The 22,317-nt window shown below is 38.1% G+C and overlaps 2 protein-coding genes across 6 annotated transcripts; both read right to left on the bottom strand.

Annotated features, from left to right (window-relative positions):
- Positions 1–2,510: 2,510 nt before the first annotated feature.
- LOC120017113 (serine/threonine-protein phosphatase 6 regulatory subunit 3-like) lies at positions 2,511–12,810 on the bottom strand. Of its 4 annotated transcripts, none has more exons than XM_038870192.1 (20): positions 12,416–12,810; positions 11,430–11,533; positions 10,581–10,667; positions 10,417–10,492; positions 10,243–10,317; positions 10,070–10,123; positions 9,636–9,695; positions 9,421–9,537; positions 8,378–8,472; positions 8,045–8,253; positions 7,348–7,445; positions 7,066–7,169; positions 6,725–6,890; positions 6,515–6,637; positions 5,441–5,523; positions 4,968–5,015; positions 4,735–4,873; positions 4,615–4,644; positions 4,328–4,398; positions 2,511–3,601 (listed from the first exon to the last, which is right to left on the bottom strand). In XM_038870192.1, exons 1-20 carry the CDS (start codon positions 12,452–12,454, stop codon positions 2,764–2,766), a joined length of 2,616 nt encoding a protein of 871 aa, XP_038726120.1. In that variant the 5' UTR covers positions 12,455–12,810; the 3' UTR covers positions 2,511–2,763. The 4 variants fall into 4 exon arrangements, with proteins under 4 accessions (XP_038726120.1, XP_038726129.1, XP_038726139.1 ...); XM_038870201.1 differs by having other exon boundaries at positions 2,511–3,598; positions 12,416–12,454; XM_038870211.1 differs by lacking the exon at positions 4,968–5,015 and having other exon boundaries at positions 12,416–12,454.
- Positions 12,811–13,758: 948 nt separating this feature from the next.
- LOC120017130 (homeobox-leucine zipper protein REVOLUTA-like) lies at positions 13,759–21,874 on the bottom strand. Of its 2 annotated transcripts, none has more exons than XM_038870239.1 (18): positions 20,965–21,874; positions 20,503–20,662; positions 20,026–20,111; positions 19,844–19,934; positions 19,658–19,753; positions 19,414–19,527; positions 19,232–19,315; positions 18,801–18,956; positions 18,652–18,726; positions 18,169–18,275; positions 17,832–18,012; positions 17,016–17,204; positions 16,651–16,731; positions 15,806–15,940; positions 14,970–15,292; positions 14,735–14,840; positions 14,457–14,606; positions 13,759–14,202 (listed from the first exon to the last, which is right to left on the bottom strand). In XM_038870239.1, exons 1-18 carry the CDS (start codon positions 21,198–21,200, stop codon positions 14,053–14,055), a joined length of 2,520 nt encoding a protein of 839 aa, XP_038726167.1. In that variant the 5' UTR covers positions 21,201–21,874; the 3' UTR covers positions 13,759–14,052. The 2 variants fall into 2 exon arrangements, with proteins under 2 accessions (XP_038726167.1, XP_038726160.1); XM_038870232.1 differs by having other exon boundaries at positions 14,970–15,304; positions 20,965–21,873.
- Between the last annotated feature and the right edge of the window lie 443 nt (positions 21,875–22,317).

Below are 22,317 nucleotides of genomic sequence, written 5' to 3'. Positions count from 1 at the left end.
ATTCAGAGGGAAGTCGGTCAAAAACAGTCTAAGAGATCATAATTAAACGACACAGATTTGATGACGTGGGCCCAAGGCGGCCCGCTCGTGCGTTGGGCCCCATGGGCTTCGCTCGCGTCTTGATCGACATCTTATGTTGACATATCGGTGACGCATGGACGTGAATGTTGTTCCTTTTTGTCTTTGTCCAGTGGAAGACTCAAACAAAACGCGATAAGTAGAGCACGAGAATTTGATTCCTAACGCCATCACGAGAAATTGAACATGAAAATCCAAAGGTGATTGGCGACGGTGAAAAGAGGAGAGAATCTGGAAAATGGGAAAGAAAATTTCATGGGAAAATTGGGGGCTTCTTATCTGAATTGCTTTAGCAGTTTAGCTGAGAAAGTAATGTCAAAACCTAAATGATGAACTATACTTCCATTAGCCACAGTGTGCCGATCGATCCAAAAACATTTCAAAGCCACTTTATGATTTATGAAATGATTTATAATCCTACCCTCATTATCCTGTCATAAAAAAATAATGTTGGACGGCCAAGTCAAGTCAGTCCTCAAGTGGCATTTGGAAGGAAAAAAAATCTCTTATTGGACAAGTGGCAGGCATCTCTGCGAGCATGATGTGATAAGAATATGTAATGCTACTGTCTGTCATGGCAATCATGAATTTTCTGGCCAAATTGTCTTTTTTTTTTTTATGTGAACAAGGCCTTAAAGCCATACTTGTTTGTTTGGTAGTGTCTTTTCACTACCCATAAAACATATATGATGATAAATATTTTACTAAGAATCATTGGCGATTAGAAAAGCATGAAAGCTAAGTTTGAACAAAGATGTTCGTTCATCTAAAAATCTATGTGCTGCTCTCATGTTGATGTTTCTCCCAGGTACACAAATGGAGGCCAATTTTGAATTCCAGAAAGACTGCCAAGACAAAGACAAAACTCCTCCACGACCAATATATCTTGAATTCGAATCTATGTGCTTCAAACTTTCAAGATGCTAATTTCTTCGACTCTGATGTATATTGGGAAATTTCACATCCATTAATTACTTCGAAAGGCAGAAGCCCATGTGGGTGTGGCCGGTCGATACGCATTCAATATTCTTCAGAATGGCTAGGAAAAATTCAGAATAGAACACTTCTTCTCTAACGTATGATTGAGCCAAACTACTAAGACTAAAAGGAAAAACCTATTCCATCATGAAGCTGCCCAGGCTCAAGCGAATGGATGAGTCGCTTGAGCGACTCCATGAGACTTCTCTGACAGAAGAATTATCGTTTGAGCAAGGCCAAGAACCGCTCAAGCGAAAATCAGACTCTAACGAGAAATGCGCACTAGACTAGAAAAATCAGACCACAGCACATGATTGGCCCAATATTGAAAAACATGTTCCGGTGAAACAATACATGCCATCGATCTCCTTCCCACAGAGACTTTGGAAACAAAAGGTGGATGATAAATTCTCCAACTTTCTGGATGTGTTCAAAAAGCTTCAAATCAACATCCTTCGCCAAAGCATTAGAAAAAATACCCAGTTATACTAAGTTCATAAAGGATATCATATCAAAGAAAAGGAAACTAGGTGATCATAAAAAGGTACAATTGCCCGACGAGTGGAGTGCCATCCTACAAAGTAACATACTTGCTCCTTCAAATTATTTGCCAAACAGACCCTAAGAATGCAAAACATAAAATAACAGCAGGCTACACCTTACCTTGAAGTAGACATTCACATGACAAATAAAAGAAGTCCAAAGAAATCAAAAGGATTAATCAAGCATCACAGAAGACAAATAAAAATACCAAGGGGGAATGGCGGCCTTGTGAATGCTCTACAGATCACACTTGCGTTTCTCCAACCCATGGACACTACAGGAGTCTTGTTCGCCTGGCGTGATGCACAGATCTCGTTATACCTACATAGAAGAAAAGAGTGGAGAAACTAACTTCCCTTACCCATCATTTCCCCTCCAGATTTCCATCAACCCAATCATCTTAACATTTCAGAAAGCACATTGTGCAAAGATGCATGACTTCCTCTATCTCCATTAGTTTTCTCACTGTTCACAAATTTCCACTAACATGTGATGACTTCCTTTGCTCAAGTGAATGGCCATTTAGCCACCACAAATTAATCCTGGAAATCCTTGAGCAGCTCACATTCACCGCCCAAAAAAAATCTCAAGCTCATACCAGAGAAGATACGGCCCTAAGCAGGACCAAAGATCTCTGAAAGTGAACACAAATCAAGATTAGAGTTTTTCCAGAAGCAAAACATAAACCATCATATCATACTCAACCACCACACAGATTAAACGAAGGTGAACCGCCATCAACTAACACTCAAACCCAACAGTGAAAATGGGTGGAGAGAGTTTCAGACCCAGAAGGTAAGGCCAGGCAGACGGCAAGGAGCTAATAAATTAAGTATACCAAAATACACTATCGTAACCAAGTGAAAAAAAAAAAAAAAAAAAAAAAATAACAACAAGAATGATCCTTGATGCAGCACAACAGAAATACGAATGGGAAGGGCAAAACCCTACTAAGTCAGTGATAGGAAGAAACAAAACCCTGAATAAACAATAAGAGTAATAATTAGTAAAATATTAAAGACCTTAAGCACAACCTACCATCCAGTCCCATTTGGAAACAAAAAAAATATACTGTACATAAGTCTGCTGCATAAGTCGTCACCAAACAAAACTGGGTCTCTGGTTGTGGTATCCAAGTGTCAGGTTCAGCCAACCCAAAAAGGATCAACCATCACTCAGAACAGCTACCTCTTGATCAACTCTCCAGTAGTTTGCATCATTGAATTCCTTAATTCCAACCCCACCATCATCAGGATTATCTTTTTCTGGAACCTTCGGAACCATGTTTCTCTTTAGGGGTCCTGCTTCACCAACTATCCCCTCCTTGAGAGCCTGTTCCATAGCCTTCTCAGTCCCTTCCAATTCGACACCTACAAATTCAACATCCTCTTCAAAAAGCGAGGGCACAGATGCAGCTTTCTGACAAGAATCACAGCTCCCTAATCCATCAATAGGCCCCATGCTAGTTGGCGACCCATTGGGAAGCAAGGATTCCTCCCTTGAGGGAGAACTAACATCAGGTGCCACTGCTTCAACTTCATGGGAATGATCAGGATTACCATGATCTTCAAAAGGATTGACACTAGATCCACCTACTTGCAACTCTGATGATTCGCCCCATCCAACCCATTCAGGTAAAGGCCTATCTCCAAACAAGTTCTCATTTTCTGGTGTCTCAAACCTGAAGAATCCCCCCATATCTTGGGAAGCATTTACCGTTTCACTCTGTAGATTTAAGTCGCCAATGTTCCCCGAACCACTTCCTGGGAACCCATTAAGAAAGTTTTCAGTGGAAGTAGATGTGCCATTCAAAGAATCTTTGCTTTCAGTGAGCTCATCATCCTCGCCAACCACTACTTCATCATCACTACCGCTATCACCACCATTTGCATTTTCATTCAAATTTATCTCATCCATCATTTCTGAGGGGGATGTGCTCATCGGTGCATCACCCATTCTGTCATCTTGGAACGCAAACCAGTTGGAATTAGTGAAGAGGCTGCTGCATTGCGCAAAGATCAAATATTTTCTTTCATAAGTAATGTAACAAATTTGATAAAGAAATTTTTTTGAAAAGTAATGGTCAAGAAATTTGATCAGACTTGTGATTTTTGCAGTACACTTGCCATGCAACTTTTATAAGTGACCCAGTCTAACCAATAGTTAAGAAGCAACTTAGACCCAAAATTCAACACAAAAATAATGAAGGGCCAGAGACTAACTAGGCCATGTAGTCACGCTCAATCAGAAACTTTCTTTTTTATATTGCTAAATGGGGACGCGGATTCAAACCTCTGCCCAGTCAATCACAGACTTGAGTCCTGATACTTTCTCACCTTATACAGACAAAATGTAAGGAAGACCTGGAAGTCCTAGACCTACAAAATTCTCTCCAAACATTAATACTAACCACATCAGCAACCTATCCTACCAGGTTAATAGACATATAATAAATTATTAAGAGCTTTTGGACCAATGTGGCATATTGCAGGCATGTGCCAATCCTTCTAAATGCATCCCTTCTGGTCCTGGCTAAATAATGAACATACAAAATCTAAGTCCAAGCTTAAGCAAAATAGTATGTTCACATACACTTTAAACAGTAGCCTGGGGGAATTAGAGGTGCACATCACATGTATAATATCCACAACTCAACTAGGACAAAGAAATTCTTCCAACAGACTTCATATTAATAATCAACACCACTGGATAATGATAAAAAGCTCACCTCCCTTTATCATCACCAAGCCTCAGGGAAGATATAACAACTTCAGCAGACTCATCATCAAAATAAACATCCTGTATAATAAAAATAATACATTCTATGTAAATATATAAAACAATACAATTGAGTTGTGACAATTTCCATTACATTTTCAATGATGAACATTCTGGGAAAAAAAGTATGGTTACTCTGCAATACTCTTACCATTACAAAACTTTTAAATAAAGGAAATTACCATTGTTACCCATTAAGAGTTCTATGAATATGGATATATAAATTCACATAATTACCTCATCATCTCTTTCGAGAGCTCCATGGTCCTGTAACCAGTAAGTAAGAATGTATTCATCAACTAAATTTTACGAGGGGATGAAAATCAAAAACTATAAATAAAAGACACTGAATAATACCTCTTCAGCATTTTCATTTCCATATATTTTGTATCTAAAAGCCTGGCTCAAGTTATTAGCCAGAGCTGCTACATCGTAATCTCTGTCATGAAGGTCATCCTCATCGCTATCTCTCCTATCTTGTAGTGCCGTTGGGCGCCTGCGCATTAGAAATAGAGGGAAAACGTTTATCCACAAGAACAGGAGGTCGAAATCATGAGAGAATACATGGCCCATCAGTCTCACAGCTATATTTGCTTGATACAAAGGAGAACAACGGTGGTCTGCTATAAGCAGATCTTCTGCAAGCAACAGAAACATCAATCTTCAAACAACACCAGCTCACCGCAAAAAGTAAAACAAAATCATAACCTACAAAGGCGAATGGTAATACACAAATAAAGCTTGTAACGATAGAGTATTTACCAAAAAGAATTATCTCATAAAATAGAATATATATATCAATACACCGTAAAATTCAGAGGTGAAGCACGATAGAGAGAATGGGGGTAATGAAAGGACATAAGTTCATAAAGCAGAACTTGTTATCGCTTATAATCATCATTCAGACACGTCAACCTCATTTGTTAAACATAAATCCTTTAATGTTCAGAGTAACCCACAGGCTGAAGCACAACCAAAACAACTGTTTGTAAAGTGTGTGCGCCTACAGTCACTGCATGTCAGATTATAGACAATGAATAACAAATACGAGCTAGTGACGTACCCACAAGCCCATTGGTGAACATTTTCAATTGCATTATGCTCTTGCAAAACAGTATTTTGCCACTCCAACCATTCAGCATTTCCCTGGAATGAACAAATCAAGAGTATCATTTAAAACAATGTCATTGCTGTTGAAGACTAAAATTCCATGGTTAATGTTAAATTTGGCTTATCAGTGGGCCACACACTCTCTCTAAAAGGACCTATTAGAGAGAGAGTATGGACCACTCATGACCAAATTTAACATGGTATTGGAGCGGGCCACCGATGTATTCTTGGACGGCCTTACCGCCACCCATTTCTTCTTGGACCTTCGGTTGTCCAGCCCACAAGTGAGTGGCAATGTTAAGAGATAAATGTCCCACATTATCTAGTTTGGGTGAATAGTATATACATTATGTGGTACCCTCTCCTCTCTCTAATAGGTCCTTTTGAGAGTGTATGGCTATATTTAACAGTTAATATCAAGATTTTCAGCAAATACTAGAGCAGTGAGTTAAAATGAGAACACATGGATATTGGAAACAAGAGAAGCTCATCTAAACCGTCACTCTGGAGCATGTAAGGAGATGCAGGAAATGAAATGTGCCTAAAAGTTTGCAAGTGTGTTTGATTCCAAAGATATTAAGAAACTATATACATCATCCCTCTTTCTACAATGTATACATCACTACATGTCGATGATCCTTACGTTATTGCCCTTCAAGAAGAGAGTGGGAAAAAGAAATGAAAACCAGGTCACAAAAAAGGCAAAGAGACATCAGCTTCAACATAGATAGCAAAACCTACAAAAAATTGTCCATCTTCTATAGCAAAAGAATTGTATCCATCAATCAATATCTGAAATGAATATCAAATTCCAAGATAAAATAGAAGTTACTTCATTACCAAGTGGCAAGCATTCAACATATTTTTACAGGGCTAATAAGAAGCATATCCTCTACCTAGTCAATTAATTTCACTCACTATACAATTCAAACTTCAAAGTAAACCTCATACCTTAGGATCAATGGGTTTGGTTCAATTTCAAACACTTGAAAAGGTATGCAACATAATACATCCATCCAGAACCCACCTGAAGATATTCCTGAATACGGCTGTTGTTGCTTCCCAACTGAACAAGTTTATTAGAAATTCGTGTTACGTGTCCAAGGTTTCCAGCCCGTGGGACCGGTTTTCCAGTAGCCGGTAAAGTTGGCTGCATACACGAGGCAAGATCACAATTAAGAGAAGTAAATAAGGCATAAATGTAATGAACGCATTGCATATATTAAGGTGCATGTACCTGATTAGAATCATTAGAGATAGTGGGGTGTTTATCAGTTTGGAGAATTTTACCAATCAAATCACACTCTCGAAGAAGATGATCAACCATTGTATCACTCTTGGTCTCCAAACATGACAATATAATGCTTTCTACATGATGATGCAATGCATTATTGTATGGATACCTGCAATTTTAAAGCAATTAGTGATGTGTTTTAGGCAATCATCATCCTTAATCCCAACTATTTGGATGAAAAACCAAAGTAATAAAAACAAAAACTACATCTCCTCAATGTTTTTCTTGATGTCACTCTGGTAACTCCAATTATGCATTAATCCCATGACAAAACAAACTCTTACTCGAAGAAAAGATTAAGAACACGTTGAACAGTTCCCGTGCTGACCAATTCCTTTTCTGCAGCTTCATTGCCCGTTCTTAATAGCACCGCAATGAACTCAACAATCTAAAATGGATATTAGAATTCAGAAGAGTTCAGAGGGTTGGAATTTCTTCAAACACAGAATGTTTATTCATAATATAGAATTAAATCTCAGTGGTGTCCACTTCTTCATGATGCTAGACAATCTTGATTTACAAACATTATGCTTAGCTCAATAAAGCACAAGCAAACTGAAATTCACCTTTAGACGATACTTCCCCAGAGGCGGCCTCAGTTCCCCATATGTTGTAGGTAAGATATTCTCATCAGACGACACATTCAGTAACCTAAGCAAGTCACCTGTCCACAAGAAGATGAATCTTAGTTTTATAGCCATTACAGAATTGGAAACATCAAAGCAAATGCACAATAAAATATCAACAATACAAAATGCTTTCACGAACTGCCCAATCATACCTTTTGTACAATCGCTGTTCTGGAATGAAAATTTGACTTATACGAATATTTTGAAAAAAAGAATAGAAAACTTCTAAAATCAGTAACTACAAAATTCGAAGATAAACCACCCAGAGTTGGGAATTATAGAGAGAAAGGGAGAGCAATCAAGTCCAATCCTCCATATTGGCGTTGAGTCCTTGATACCCATGTTCAGGTTTACAGGAAAAGAACATAAAGGAAGAAAAGGTAACAAGCAACAATACAATGCAACATACTGGAAGGTGCAGCAATCTACAGACATCCGACTAAGTGTGATACTATAAGCTCCACAATGCTCACACCAAATAGATGCACATTTCTACTATATGAACATAATCAACAACAATATAGTGGAAAGAAATATCAATAGGCATACAAGAAAGAATCTTGAAACAAGCAACAGCAGAGATAACTTTTTTTACGCCAGAAAATAAATATGCTGGCAATATGAATCAGCTCACCGAGTTTAGGGAGCATTGCATTAATGGTATCTGGATTAACAGGGATTGGAGACTCGTAGAAATTTTGATTTCGAAAAGAATGCATCAGCCCAGAAGATACTGCAGATTTTCTTGGATCAAGCAAAGAGATACACACAGAAAGCGAGTGGACGAGACCAGACTTTGAACATGAATCTTCCAGTGCATGATCAAATATCCTTGCAACAAAACTGCATGAAAATTTTAAATTAATGAGCAAAATTCACATAAATGAGAAGGTCGCTTGAAAGGAAGGAGATTATAGTAGTACTTATATGTGATTTCAAAGTTGAAGTTGAAGTCAACCGTACAAACCTTGGACTAGAGAGTTTATGTGCTAAGGCTGATGGGTAGTTTCGAGTTATTGCGCAGAGCGTTTCTGCTGCATTAGCGTGGACTTCAGGAGGGCTCTGCTCAACATGAAATGAAGGTTGTCAAATATTTTACTGCAAATGTCATTGAATACTTTAATCTAAAAATTTTCTGTCTCATGATTTGTACAATTGCATCATTGCATGTTCAATTATCTCCCAGTGATGATGTTGGTCCCATTCTTCAGAGTTACATCATCTCTTTCTAATTTCTATCTCTCTAGAACAAACTATCTGTTTATCCTCCAGCTTTTTCCAAATAATCAGAGGAAAAACCCGTAATATATAAGGAGGATATTAAGAAGTATTGACTATAATGCAACAAAGTGCATGACCCCCTGCACTACTGCGGGTGAACGTTTTAGCCTACAACATTCTTGAAATTTTAAAGTGAAATGAAGTCCACGTCATCCTTGAGATGATAATAATGCCCCACACACAAAATTAGAGAACCTAGAAATGGAGGAAGACAAAAGGATGACTCTTTAGTTAAGAAACAAACACTCACAACTAAAAATTATACAATTTTGGTGTCAAACAAATAATTATAGAAACTACTTTTCTTAGATAGAAAAATTACCATAGAAACATCGCTTAGCTTGTCTCTAAAGGTTTTGATGTGGGAATCACAATTTACCCGAATTTATATGGATAAAATGAAATATATAGCAAAGGCACAATGAACCTAAAAGCGAAAAGGAACTTCAGCATAGCCTGACAGAGGCATGGAATACAAGAAAGCAAAAACAGTTAAATCTTCAGAACTGATGAAACTTGTTCAGAAAAATGCATATACGTTGAAGTCAAAGGATCTTCAATAAGTATGATCAGTAACAACAAAAGAAATGAAAATATAAACAGCCCGTAGAAAGTTCAGGAACGAGAGTACATAAGCAGTTACACATTTTTATATAACATGTAAACTGATCCACTTATCATAACTCAGATTGTTTTCTCGATCAACTTATGATTAAACTTTCCCCTTACCAACGGACTTAACTTATCCACGATCATTTCCAGCAAATTGCAGTCTGCCAGCCATTGCATCACATCCAAAAAATTGGGATACACATGGTCATCAGCACCTACCAGACGAATCAACACCTGTTTAAAAGAACTCGTGTCACATCAAAAGTCCAAAAATTGTAACATGAATATTATTCATATGGAAACCACAGCAGCGGGGAGGAACATTCAGTTACCTCCATAATGGATGTTATTCCTATTAAATCAACCAGTTGGCGAAAGACATCCTGATGGGCCTGTACGAAATCAAGTATAGAAGAATCAAAAGATTTCTATAACAGAATTGAAGGGGTGAGGGGTCGGACATCAGGTAATCATCAAAAGTTCATGATAAAACAGCCTGCTGTCATGAGCATGTTCTCTGCTCACAACATCCTTAAACTTCTACACACTAATCGTCAATAATCAATGTTGTCGCAATGCACAATAGGGTTTAGGGAGGGAGGGAGGGAGAGGAAACTCATTGATACTTTCCTTGTCCGAACCACACAGAGGGCAGGAGACTTGTGAACAAGGTTTTTCGGTATGGTAGATCATATAATCCCTCAAAAACATTCTACCAATTGCCATAGGGCTACAAAATACTCATAGAAGCCCCAAAGTTACTTACTTGAACATAGTTCATTAGGGGAACCGTCTTGCGCATCATCAGGCAAACAACAACCTAAAATTCACAGAAGACATAATTAACAAAGGGATTTTAACCAAATATGAAACAAGAGAAGAAATTTAAATTAAACTAGTACGGTATATATTTAGATTTAAACTATCCTCACAACATACCTTGCAGAAATACCCAGCCAGCAAGGCACTATGGGGACGATTTGGTTCCAAAAAGGAGAAAAGAAAGTTCATCAGCTGCAGTCACAAAGGGAAAATATGAACTTATAGAAACAATGCCATCGTAATTTCTAAAATATAGATGCATGGCCATAAAAAAATAGTTCGAGCACATACCTCTTCTTCCTCCACTAGTGTTTTGAGAATAACGTCAATTTCACATGTAAATATCTCACAAGCAATGAAAGGGAATCTAAAGAATGAAACAAATTTATCAAAAAGGAAGAAAGCTCATAAATAATGCGTAGGGAAATGGGGTGAAATGGTAAAAAATAGCATACTTGAATGTCTGTTTGCTTTCAGCATCGTCTAGGGGCTCTTCTATAATGTAACGCAACAGTCCCTCCACTTGGGCTCTATCCCGAAGACTATGGACAAGAAGATATTATAAGCATCCATCAGAACAACTTACACATTTTTCATCAGATGAATGAAAACTTACAAAAAACACCAAAGAAATTGATTACACTTGACCTTATTACAAAAAAAAAAATCAAGTGTATGACTGCTTTTCACTCTTCTCAAGTCAGTTTTTGTACCTCCTGGTGAAAATTAACAAATGCGGTACAGAAAGACGAAGAAAACAAGAACAACTTTAGCAAAGAAACAAGGTAAAACTAAAAATGGATCCTCTAAACTCTAGAAGGCATCTTAATTCATTCCAAAGACACTGCCATCAATTTTAGATATCCTACGCAATCAAGAAATCCGATCATATGAGCTCTTTGACTTCTATCCAGCCATATGAGGTGTCACCGACACGCCCAGGCTAACTTACGTAGCTTCTACGACAAAGTACGTGCAAGGAATTATTGACAACCCAATTAAGCTATATATTCGAATACTTATTCTTCACTCATAACAATATGACTCCAAAACTTTTTCCCATTTACGGCCGTTGAAGGACAATCATAATACAAATGATTTCTAGATTTACGGATTCACAAGCTTGATTGCATAGCTAATGCACTTTATTTCCTTTACGCCCCGTTCACTTCAAAATAGAGTAACATCTCAGATCCTCAATGAGAAATTGGTAGACAAATCAAGCAGATAGCACCCACATAAAAATTGAGCAACAACAAATGTAAAGGAGAAGAAAAATATGAAAGAAAATGACAAGAAAATACAAATTAATGAGACGACTGTTTAAAGCCTTGCACTCTTGGATAATTTCTTCTTCATCAAGAAGCTCGTCCAAAGTAAAATTTTCTTTGTCTAATAGTGAGTCCACCTACAAAAATGGAAGCAAGTTAGGAGGGGGAATTCATGGAATGTGAACAATGATGTGCACTTTACTCAATCTGTGATTAAAAACGCTCATTGTTAACAACGCAGAAGTCAACACAAGAAAAGTATAATGAGATGCAGACGACAAAACAGACTTAATGTGTTATGGTTGTTTTTACTCCATTGAAGCACCAATTCCAAAAGTACAAGACTCAGAATGTCCACCATAAATATTACTTCCACCATTGTCAACATTGCACGCAGCTAGTAGGTTTCAACATAGCACATAGCCAGTAGGTTTCAACATAGCACACAGCCAGTAGGTCCAATGCGGAACTATGGGGAACAGTTAACAAGATAAAGTTATCTTACAAAGCTAAAATATAAAATTCTCCACTGCAACAAAATCCATACCAATAGACGGTCCAGCATAGCAAAAGGAATTCAAGGAACTCGTAAAGTCTTCCTCAAATTGGAGGCATATGATAAAGGTGTATAGATACTAAACAAAATATGACATATATCGCTAGCATTCTTCAAATCACATGTATCACAAATAGCATTCGCTATTATTTTTAAAGGAAAAAAAAAAGTACGTGAATCTCAGCAGAAAAAAAAACCATAGCTCAGTTGCTAACTCTAGAGCAAGTTCCAAGTAAAGTTATTATTACATTGCATTAACCAAAAAAATAGAAAGATACTAACAACTGCCACTTGAACGATAAAAATTGGATGCGAACATGATTTGCAGATACGAATTCAAAACAGTTTTCATCTTCCAACTAATCAGCAGCATCCGACAGAGAAATTCTAGAGCACGAATATAATCACTCCATTGGCACGCAGAGAAGCTGAAAATAAAGAGGTGAATAACAAATTGGCTTACAGGAGAGGAGGCAGAGATAGACGGGAGCTTCCAAAACATGGCGAAGATTTAACTAAGCTGGAAGCAAATAGCCGTGTATATCTGTGAATCCTAACAGGACCAGCGAATCTAGGTCTTCCTTTTGAACCCCCGAGATTCGAGAGAGCGAGCTTGTTGCTTTTTCGGAACGAAACCCTAATTTTTTTTCTTTCCTGGAGATAGAAAGGAAAGAGTGAGATCGAGCAGAAGCCAGTCCGTGAAGATCGAGAGAGGCAGCACCAAAAAAATATCGCAGCAGCAGCTGCGAGCGAACAAGGGAGGCTAATATGTGCTGATGATGGAGAGACTAGAGAGTAGAGAGGGCTTTGCGAAAGTACAAATTAGCGACTCCGGATTTTACAACATTAACGAAAATTTTTTGTTTATGTTGTGTTGAATTGTTGATGGGTATTGGGATTGTCGTATGACCCGCTCTATTTATTTGTTTTTGTAAAAATTGTTTTGATTGGATTTGTAATTTCAACACTATTTTTTTTTCCAAACAAAACTCAAATTGAAAAATTAATATAAATCCGAAATATTCTACTCCATATACTGTTCAATATAAACCTGAACATTCTATATCATTTTCAAGTTCAATTTAATTTTTATTTTAGACAAAAAAATATATGTTAGAATCATAAACCCTATAAAAACATGTTAATTATTAATCTTTTTATAATGACTTTGAAAGCTAATACAACGAGATCCGTCGTTCTTTTCTAGAGAAGACCCCGCTCATCCAGGTTGTACATGACCATGTATGACGTGGGGTTAATAACACATTTCATCATGGAAAGATAACTCATATTTCAATTTGCACCCTGACAATCAAAACGTGACAATTCGATAATTTACGCCTTTAGGGTTTAAATTTGTTTCCTTTTGTTAACTCTGGCAGGATTTGAAACCTGTGCTCTATCTTGCGGGCGTGGCCATTGTGTACCTTGAGCGACCTGTGCTAGACTGCACCGCAAGTTTTGTGGAGTAAAGCTTGTATTGTTACCGCATGAAGTCGCTTTTTGAGGTCAAAGGCTAGTTTTACGTTAATTAATAATCAAATTTTGCTTTAACATTTAAATCAAATGTTGAAAATTTGATGGATGATTGGTAAATTATCATATTGAACGGTTGAAGTAGCAGTCAATTCTCGCATTGAATAGTAGAAGATATTTTTGGGATTATCTATTGTAATGCTAATTAATGAACTAATGCTTACTACTAATAATATTTCAATGTTTTTTAAATCAACTCTCTTTCTTCAAGTACTACATAAGTTGGAGAGAGTTCATACACTATTTCATCTTCGATTCGACACAAAAATGTTCAAACGATCAATTCTGCATGAAGGAAGGAAAGCCAGACTTCAACAGAAGCCCAGAAGTGGAGCACAAAACTCAGACCTCAAATTAATATCATATTTACACGGCTAACGGAACAGAGTGGGGCGCACTAAACAGAATTAAAAAAAAATAATACAATTGAAATCCAAACCTGAAGCTGGAAGTTTTCAATATTACAAAAATGTTTTTTTTTCTTTCCAAAATTTTGCTTTTCCCCTACTATTGATTTCATTTTCAACCAGATCCAGAGGACTTTTGGATGAATAAATTAGAAATTCACACAAAAGACCAGTTTACAAATGAGAAGGCAAGACAATGGACAGTGTTCTCATCTGCAGCAAGGACCTTCCATCCGATCGCTTGTTCATATGAAACATGGCGCCCCATTGTCGACATGCATATTCCAGAAGGCAGGTAAGTGAATCCCTGCATGGATTCCATAGCTTATGGTTCAGTCCCTTAAAGGTGTATTTGCATTTTGCAGGCATCACATTGTGTTTTCAAGGTATAAACATCAACTAAAGAAAGTGCTGCACTAGTTGAGAGTTGAGACACAGCAAAATGTGGCTCCACATGCAATGGCTGATTGTAGAAAACGGAAAAATGGCCACTATTTTGGACCACAAATGGATGCTTATTATAGGCAAAAGGAATACATGACAATTCAATGAAAAGATTACCTGTTGCATTAACTTCGCAAAGTCAGCACATAATGATTTGCGGCCAGACTCATCGAATATCTTATCCAGTGTGATGTCTTGAAGAGCCACTAGTGTAGTCTCTAGCATGTCAAGCCCTGCTTGGTTGGCAAAGATGAAAACTGGCAGCGACTGCACCATATGACAGATGATAGTTCTAAGTGTGTGAAATCAGAAGCTCTATCAAGCACACTTTTTACAGAACTTAGCCTAAATGTTCAGCAATAATCAAGATGTTTCCTTTAACAGTGTAATATTACCTTCAATGAACAGCACAAAATAGCATCCTGGTGATGCCAAAGATGTTTCAACACTGAGTCACCACCCGGAGAACCGGACCTCAGCAACTCTGCGCCTAAATAGTAACTGCAGGAGCAGAAGATGATCTCCATCAGCCGTCAGATATACAAAAGGCTATTAACAGATCATGCAACTAAATTATAAAGAACAACGCTAACTTAACCACATTACATAAGTACACTAAAGATAGCTTGCCTGTAGCTCTGGCAGATCCATTGAGCTAAAGTAAGAGCTTCTGGTGAACCTGGAGATAACTTTGATCCCATAGCAGGGCTTGATCCTGATGGAGATATGGCCATGGCAATCCTCTGGACACAGGAAATCACGCTTCGAACATATTGGCGTGCCATCGTGGCAACATTTTCTTGTAGACCACTCTCAAAAGGGAACTGGAAAGCAATTGTTAGCACAGATCGCATGCCCTGAGACGTGGAACCATCTCCTGAAGATGGGTTGGTTGCAGGGCCTACTTCAAGACTGGAAGTGAGATCAAGAGTGCGATGCGAAGTCATTTTATCCTGGCCATCACCCTGCATTATCAGTATATCAGTATGTTCTCCTAGGAATACACCAAAATAAGGTCTGGAATAGATATGGCAAAAACATGTTTCCAATGCATCAAAATCTTAATGTTTATCTGCATTCTTATGAACGACTAGTGGAAAATTTACAATCAAAGCAGTATCTTTGGTCCATGGAAGTTGGAAGTAAGAACTCCATGCTTAAACCCTGGCTTGAAGAGATTGCATTTATGATCTCACAAGAAGTTGGAAGAGAAACAGAAAGTGGTATATCAAAAACCTCAAAAACAAACACATCTTCTACAATTTTTCCCGATTTGATTTGAGCAGCCAAAAAGACAGTTAATTAAGTAGGCACCAAGGGGTTGCCAGCCAACAATAAAGATGATAGAAAAACTATGGCAGCAGAACTGCAGAAGTTCTTACTATTTTGTGCAACCATAATGCAATCTTTGTTTATAAGGATAGGAGAATAATATGAATACGAAATCATTTTGAACCACACTTAACTGATTTTGAATCCAGTGGAATGATGCGGAAACCAGATGGTAGCAGTGGTGCATCATCTGGAAACATTTCATCAATTGGGGCAAAAACAAGCTCGGCACAGGCTCCCACAGCATTCTCATCAACTCCACCACAAATCTGTCACAGAAAACAAACTATTAGAGTAACTAGATGTATGAAGACATAGACAACATGGCACTTTTCAGTTGCAGACAACGCTAGGTTGTAATTTTCAAAAAGCCTTTACCACAACTATACTATCACGCACAAAGCCCAACATTGCATCACCGCAAGTTTGCTTATACATTAATTAGCATGCACAAATACGCCACATACTCATCAATAATAGCAGATTTGGTCTATGGTAAACAGGTTCAGTTCGACAAACATTAGGAAAGATGCTGTTTGATAAATAGCTCAATCCCAAGCCATTCACATGTGCCATTGTTGCGGTACTAATCTAGACCATGTTATCTGAGATAAATTGTGTTGATAATGGCCATTTTAACCAGTCTTTCCATTGATTCATGGTGGAAGTAATCGGTTTTTTATGTCTTAATTGGGAATGAAATATTGTGTGTACTACAAAATAACCCTTAATTTATTCACATTTTACTAAGACCAGCATTGCCCACTACTTACACATGCACCACCAGTGCCACTGTGCTTACATTGATTTCCTTTCAAATTGCTAGTGCACTGTTCAACCATTTCTATGCATAGAAATACCCAAGTTATATGTGAACCAGGATATTGACACTTGCTGATTTCGCATAATTTTATAACAGCAAGCAATATATAACTGGCTCTTGCGCCAAAATGAATAGGTCACTACACAACATATATACCTGCAAGAGATGAATATCTCTCGATACAAAAGCATCTTCTTGTGCCAGAGAATGACCCTCTAGTCGAATAACTTCGAGCATCTGAGATGTAAAGTTAAGATTTAGGAAGAATTGCCACATGGATAATATGTTGAATATCATCTGACAACAATGTCGTAACCCAAACACTGCCGAAATTTGCATGAAACACAAATATAAACAATGTTCAACCTCATAATTCACAAAACATCTAAAAGCTACAAGGGAAGACAAACCAGACACCTGTTAGGCTGTACCCTAATAATGTGGAAAACAAAAGTAAAGGAAACTGCATAAACCTCATGCATTCAGTTCAAATGCGAAGGGGACGCTACTAGAGAAGATACCTCTTCATGTTCAATTGTGTGCCCAAGTGGCATTATAATTTGGCTCCCAGTAAACCTTGTGGGCCTCATACCCGGATAGGCATATGAACATGCCTTCAATGATGTAGCAGAATAGTCATCAACATTGAAATCAGCCCACTCTGACCGATGCTCCCTTAAAAAGCGAACTAGCACTGCAGGAGGAACATTCTGCCAAGAAATAGAAAAATTCAAATTCAGCAGTTGAACAGCCAGATATAAACTTCATTCCTTTCAGCATCAAAAATGATTTCCAGACTTTGCACCTAAGTTCACAGTATGTGTTCCTTTGAAATCAACAAAATACAGTGCAAACTTTGGCACATCAATCGCAAGTGTTATTCACGCTTAAGCGCATCAAACCGGTGTAATAATACATTAGTAAAAAGTCTTAAGTATGTTCCAAGCATTATTCACAAGACTCATGGGAGGGCCAGAGGGGTACAAATGAAAACAGGGCGTTCAGCACCTAAACAATATACCAGAACAAATATGAATTGAGCTATGTGAAAAAGAATCAGTAAATAACTAAATATGAATAGCAAAAGGCATGGTGACCAAGTGGTTCAGGCAGTTGACATCACCAAATAGTTAAGATTGAAATATGCCAGGTATAAGGGCATTTTTAGTTAAATAAACATACAACACTCCGACAATGTTAGATTACCCTATCATGTGCTTACTACAAAACAGCGACACTGACAACAATAAGGTTGTGATATAGCAAGTTCACAACACCAAATGACAGTAAAAAGGTTGCAGACCAAAATAACTACTGAATGGTGGCTTCAAAACTACCTGAAGCAGCATGGAAGCCCTTGCACAAAGAATCCCTCCAAGGAATGAAAGAGAATTGATAGGGTTAGAAGTGGCCAAATTCTTGGTTGTATTAACAGCAATTATTACATCTTCAGCACCATCAGAACTCATTAATGACCAGCCATCATCATTGAACCCATTAACAGCATCATTGAAACCTCTACAAGAAAATCAGAGATGTAGAATCATTAGAATAAAACCTACAGACGCATCAAAAAAAGTTAAAAGCCAATGAGAAGAGTATAGAGAATAATGGATTTATACAGATACATCAAACTGAAACATGCAAATACAAATACAAATGCCAAAGGAATACCTGCTTAATCTTTGGCTAAAACTTCTCAGAACAGCAGGCTGCCTGCCCAAACCATACACAACCTCTCCACTTGTCTCCTGAGCTATTTGCCTAATGTAACGTAATGCCTTCATGAAAAAAAACAGACTCAGTACCACTTTTTAGGAATAAGAGAGCAATAAAGAGACATGGCAGGAAAAAAAAATCCTCTCAATTTCAGCAACTTGACACCACAAACGGTAAACAAATAAAGAGCTCTAAATCGGAGAGTTTTCCCAGACACAGTGTGCAAGATCATTTGGACAGATCAGATTATCATCTCCGCCCACTAGACAAGTTTCATCTAGACTGGAGGCATGCTTATCTCACAAAAACAAAGAGCCTGGACTACACTGTGTGCCAGTGCATGTTTAGTCATCGGAAAAAGTAAATGTTGTTTAAAACAGCAAAAACTGTAAAACCCATTATGAATAGAATGTATAAAATCAATGATAGTCTACTCACTGCAATTGTCATCTTCTGGGCCACTACTTTTGATGATTCATACAGAGGTCGCAACACCTCAGGCACACTCCAAGCCTGAGAAAACACAACTAATTAAATAATGTAATTTTGTCCCAAAAATATGTAGCTAACTAGCCAGCATTTCAAACCTGCAGATTTAAATGGTCAACAATATGGATAATTGAGCCACCACCATCACATGGTCGAATTAAATAACCACTGGGAAGCATTTCGGCTCTCACAAACTGAGCAGCAGCAGCTGCATTAGGGCCAGCGCCGGAACCGGAGAGAGATCTTTCACAAACCTTCAGAGAGCAGAGATGTATTATTATCATCGCATGTAAATGCACAAGTCAGCAGAATCCTCTGAGTTTATTTGGAATTACATCGTGAGTACTAAATTTTTCTTGTACATGATATAAATGGTACTTTGAGCAATACCATCAAGATAGGTCAGGCAAGGCAAGCACCACGTTTGAAACTTGAAATGGTCCAGTTGGGATTTACATTGTTGATAAGCACATATAATATACTAATAAGTCAACACAGTAACATATTGGACTACAGAAGACAAACATACCACAAGGCTGCCATTGTCTAAACTTGTAGTGTATCTCAGAGTCCAGAAATCCCTTGCTGGAGCCATAGTTGTTGGAGCATATGTCTGAAAAAAAAAAAAAAATTGATCGCAGTACTACAATCATGAAAAGGTAACCCACAGAGCAGGACTGAATAAATCAAATCTTAACAACTGTTATTTACCTGAGTGTATATAAGTTCTATTGTTCCACCATTTCCTGCTGGAAACATGGTGAAAACCTCAAGGCTCCGACAGTCCCGGAACCAAGATGGACGGTCTTTTAGGATCTCCGCAATCTGTTCAAATGTCATCAATGACACACATTACACAGCACAATAGCATTATCCACATGAAAAAGGAAAATCAACTCTGAAAAACGACACACATATGACATAACTTTAAATTACTTCAAATCAGAAGACATACCTTTGTAGGCTCTAGACTTACAAGACCGCAGGCTCGAACTGCCACTCCACCACTGCGCTGTGAAATGGCAAAGATCCCAACCGAATCCGGACCAGGCTGATGCAGAAATTAAAGCAGTGGGTCAGACACACAGGTATAGAAGTAAGAAACATAGCACAGATAATGTTGACCTGAAAGAATGGATACCTTCATCCCAGGCATCTGGACCCAATCGACAGCAGTTCCTGTAGCCTTTGAAAGGAACTCTGCCAAGGTCTCCTCCGCTATGGAGAGAAGTCTGCAGACCGGCAACAAAGAGAGAGGTCAATATATTGGCACTAGGAGGGTGGGTGATTGAGGGAGAAAGAAGCATCAGTGACTGATATTACCCAGCAGGGTTATTTGAGTCTCTCATAGAATGCTGCTGAGGAGTGGTAACTGCAGAATCACAACTTGCATCAGTTGCCCCAGACGCCTGCAGGAATGTCAGCCAATACTCATATCAACTTAAAAGGCAACAGGACAATATAGATTAATCTGTCCCAAATCATATAAATTAGACATCACTTTGACCATGTAACTAGAATAGAGAAATTAACGAAAATGAAATGTATTTTTTAACAACTGTGGTCCCAGATGGTAATTCCTGTATAGAAGATTGTTACTCTGGGACAATTATCTTATCCAGTAGCACCTAAAAACACTGCAGATGCATAATAGTTGATATTAAGAAACACATTAGAAAATAACTCAAGCACCTCAATATGAATTCAAAAGGCAAAACAGTAGAAGCTGAAGAAGATTCAGGGCCGTGAACAACAAAAGACAACAACTATACAATGGAAAAGGTTAGGACAACCGCTGACCGTTTGCAATTGTTGCCGCATATAGCCATTCTCGCACACCAATTGAGACACCTGCTTCTGCAGTCGATCATTCTCCTCCATTAACAACTTGTTCATTGCTGACACTTTCCGATTCACAGTCTGCAGCCTAGAAGACTCCTTTCGTTGCTTCTCTCGACACCTAAAACAATTTTACGCCCAAAAATAAAAGAAATCAAGCAAATTTCTATTTCACTAAAGTCTAAACTCTCAACGGAGAAAACAAATAAACTTCGACTCCTGTACGCCGAATAAACAATTCCAAGCCGGAGATTTCATTATTATCAAAAAAATAACACTCCTAGCTCTGCCATTTGATTGATGGAATAACTAAACAGTAAACTTTTGTCCAAACCAAACAAAGCCAAATTCCACCATCAAGAAACAAACCAAAAAAGCCAAAAATGATAGAATTTGGCAACTTTTTTCCTTCATATTTTTCACCTGCGGTTTTGAAACCAGACTTTGATCTGCTTGGGCTCGATGTTGGAAAGAATGGGACATTCCCGGATCAACTGCTGCCTACGCAGAGAGCTCGGCTTGGGACACTCAGCATAGACCCGTTCAAGCGCCTCCACCTGCTCGGCCGTATACCGCACATACTTCCCGGTATCAACGCAAAGGTGCTTGTTGATACTCCCGCTGCTGCTCTCTCTGTGCTGCGCCACCGCCATAGCCATCTCAACAAACCCCCTCAAATCCGCTTGGAAAAACAGACGCAGATACAGAAGCTTTGCTGGCTGATTTTGGGTTACTTACGGCTTCAGAAGCAAGATTCCTTTGATCTTAGTAAAGTCCGTCCACAAAAAAAAAAAATCTCGAAACTTACTTAGAGGAAAAGAAAAGGCGAAGAGGCTTGGAGAGAAGTGAAGGTAGTAAAAGCCAAATGGTTGGATTTGAATGGATATATGACTCAATATACAGACAGAGAAGCTCTACTTCTCTGAAAACTCCCAATAACAGAGAGTAGCTTTGAAAAACCACAAAAAAGATATGAAAAATAAAAATCAAACAATCCAACCCAGTGACTCTGTTCCTCTAAGATGTTGAATCTAAGCGCTTCTATGACGAATTTCAAGCTGAATCACAGTGAAAAAAAAAAAGGATCAAAGTCAATTTAAGGTCCAGAGAAGTAGCAATCTCGAGGGAGCGAGAACAATCTGGGGCTCTCTGTGCGCGATGAGAGCAGTAGTTTGGGCATTACAAAGAGGTTTTATGTGTTGTTGCGGGAGAGAGGATGAATGGGAGGAGATGGTGAAACCCTAGCCATGACTGATAAAAGAAGAGAACATAAGAAGTCTGAGCTCTTGAAACAGCGAAGAAAGAGAGAGAGAGAGGCAGTTTCATTTCATAGCACGCATACCGACAACTTTTACCCAGTAAATTTGGTTTCTTTTTGTTTCGGCGCATTTACGTCTTTGTCCCTGTTATTTCCATTAAATAACACTTCAAGGCCGTAGCCCCCGCCTCTCCTCTTTGTCATCAGTCTCGTCACATCATTTATCTCACTCAAGAAGTAACAAATCTATTAAATATCTCAAATATATATTTAAGTGAAATATATATGGGATTTTTTTAAATAAGGATTTTTAAATTTTACTTATGAAACTCGTATGTCTTTCCATTGCTAGCCAGACATGAGAGACCCGCCTCTATAATATTTGATTCAGCAGTAAGTGCTGCAATAACATTTGTGGTATTTCAAAAAAAAAAATTTACAATAACATATCTTAACCATCCACGTGATTTGACGGAGTAAATATGGTTACTATAGTCGTCTAAATCTACAATCGTTGA

Source organism: Tripterygium wilfordii, chromosome 2 (assembly GCF_013401445.1).
Source record: "Tripterygium wilfordii isolate XIE 37 chromosome 2, ASM1340144v1, whole genome shotgun sequence".
Taxonomy (NCBI): Eukaryota; Viridiplantae; Streptophyta; class Magnoliopsida; order Celastrales; family Celastraceae; genus Tripterygium; species Tripterygium wilfordii.
This window is presented reverse-complemented; position numbering and strand designations above follow the sequence as displayed.

Excerpts from the sequence above, each read along its gene's own strand:
- LOC120017113 (XM_038870192.1), bottom strand. The coding sequence starts at position 12,454 with ATGTTTTGGAAGCTCCCGTCTATCTCTGCCTCCTCTCCT. Across the intron at positions 10,318-10,416 it reads CACTAGTGGAGGAAGAAGAG|CTGATGAACTTTCTTTTCTC; the intron begins GTATGTGCTCGA and ends TTGTGACTGCAG. Across the intron at positions 6,638-6,724 it reads TCTCTAATGATTCTAATCAG|CCAACTTTACCGGCTACTGG; the intron begins GTACATGCACCT and ends TCGTGTATGCAG.
- LOC120017130 (XM_038870232.1), bottom strand. The coding sequence starts at position 21,200 with ATGGCTATGGCGGTGGCGCAGCACAGAGAGAGCAGCAGCGGGAGTATC. Across the intron at positions 14,841-14,969 it reads TGGATCTGCCAGAGCTACAG|TTACTATTTAGGCGCAGAGT; the intron begins GCAAGCTATCTT and ends CTGCTCCTGCAG. Across the intron at positions 14,607-14,734 it reads TTTTGTGCTGTTCATTGAAG|TCGCTGCCAGTTTTCATCTT; the intron begins GTAATATTACAC and ends CATATGGTGCAG.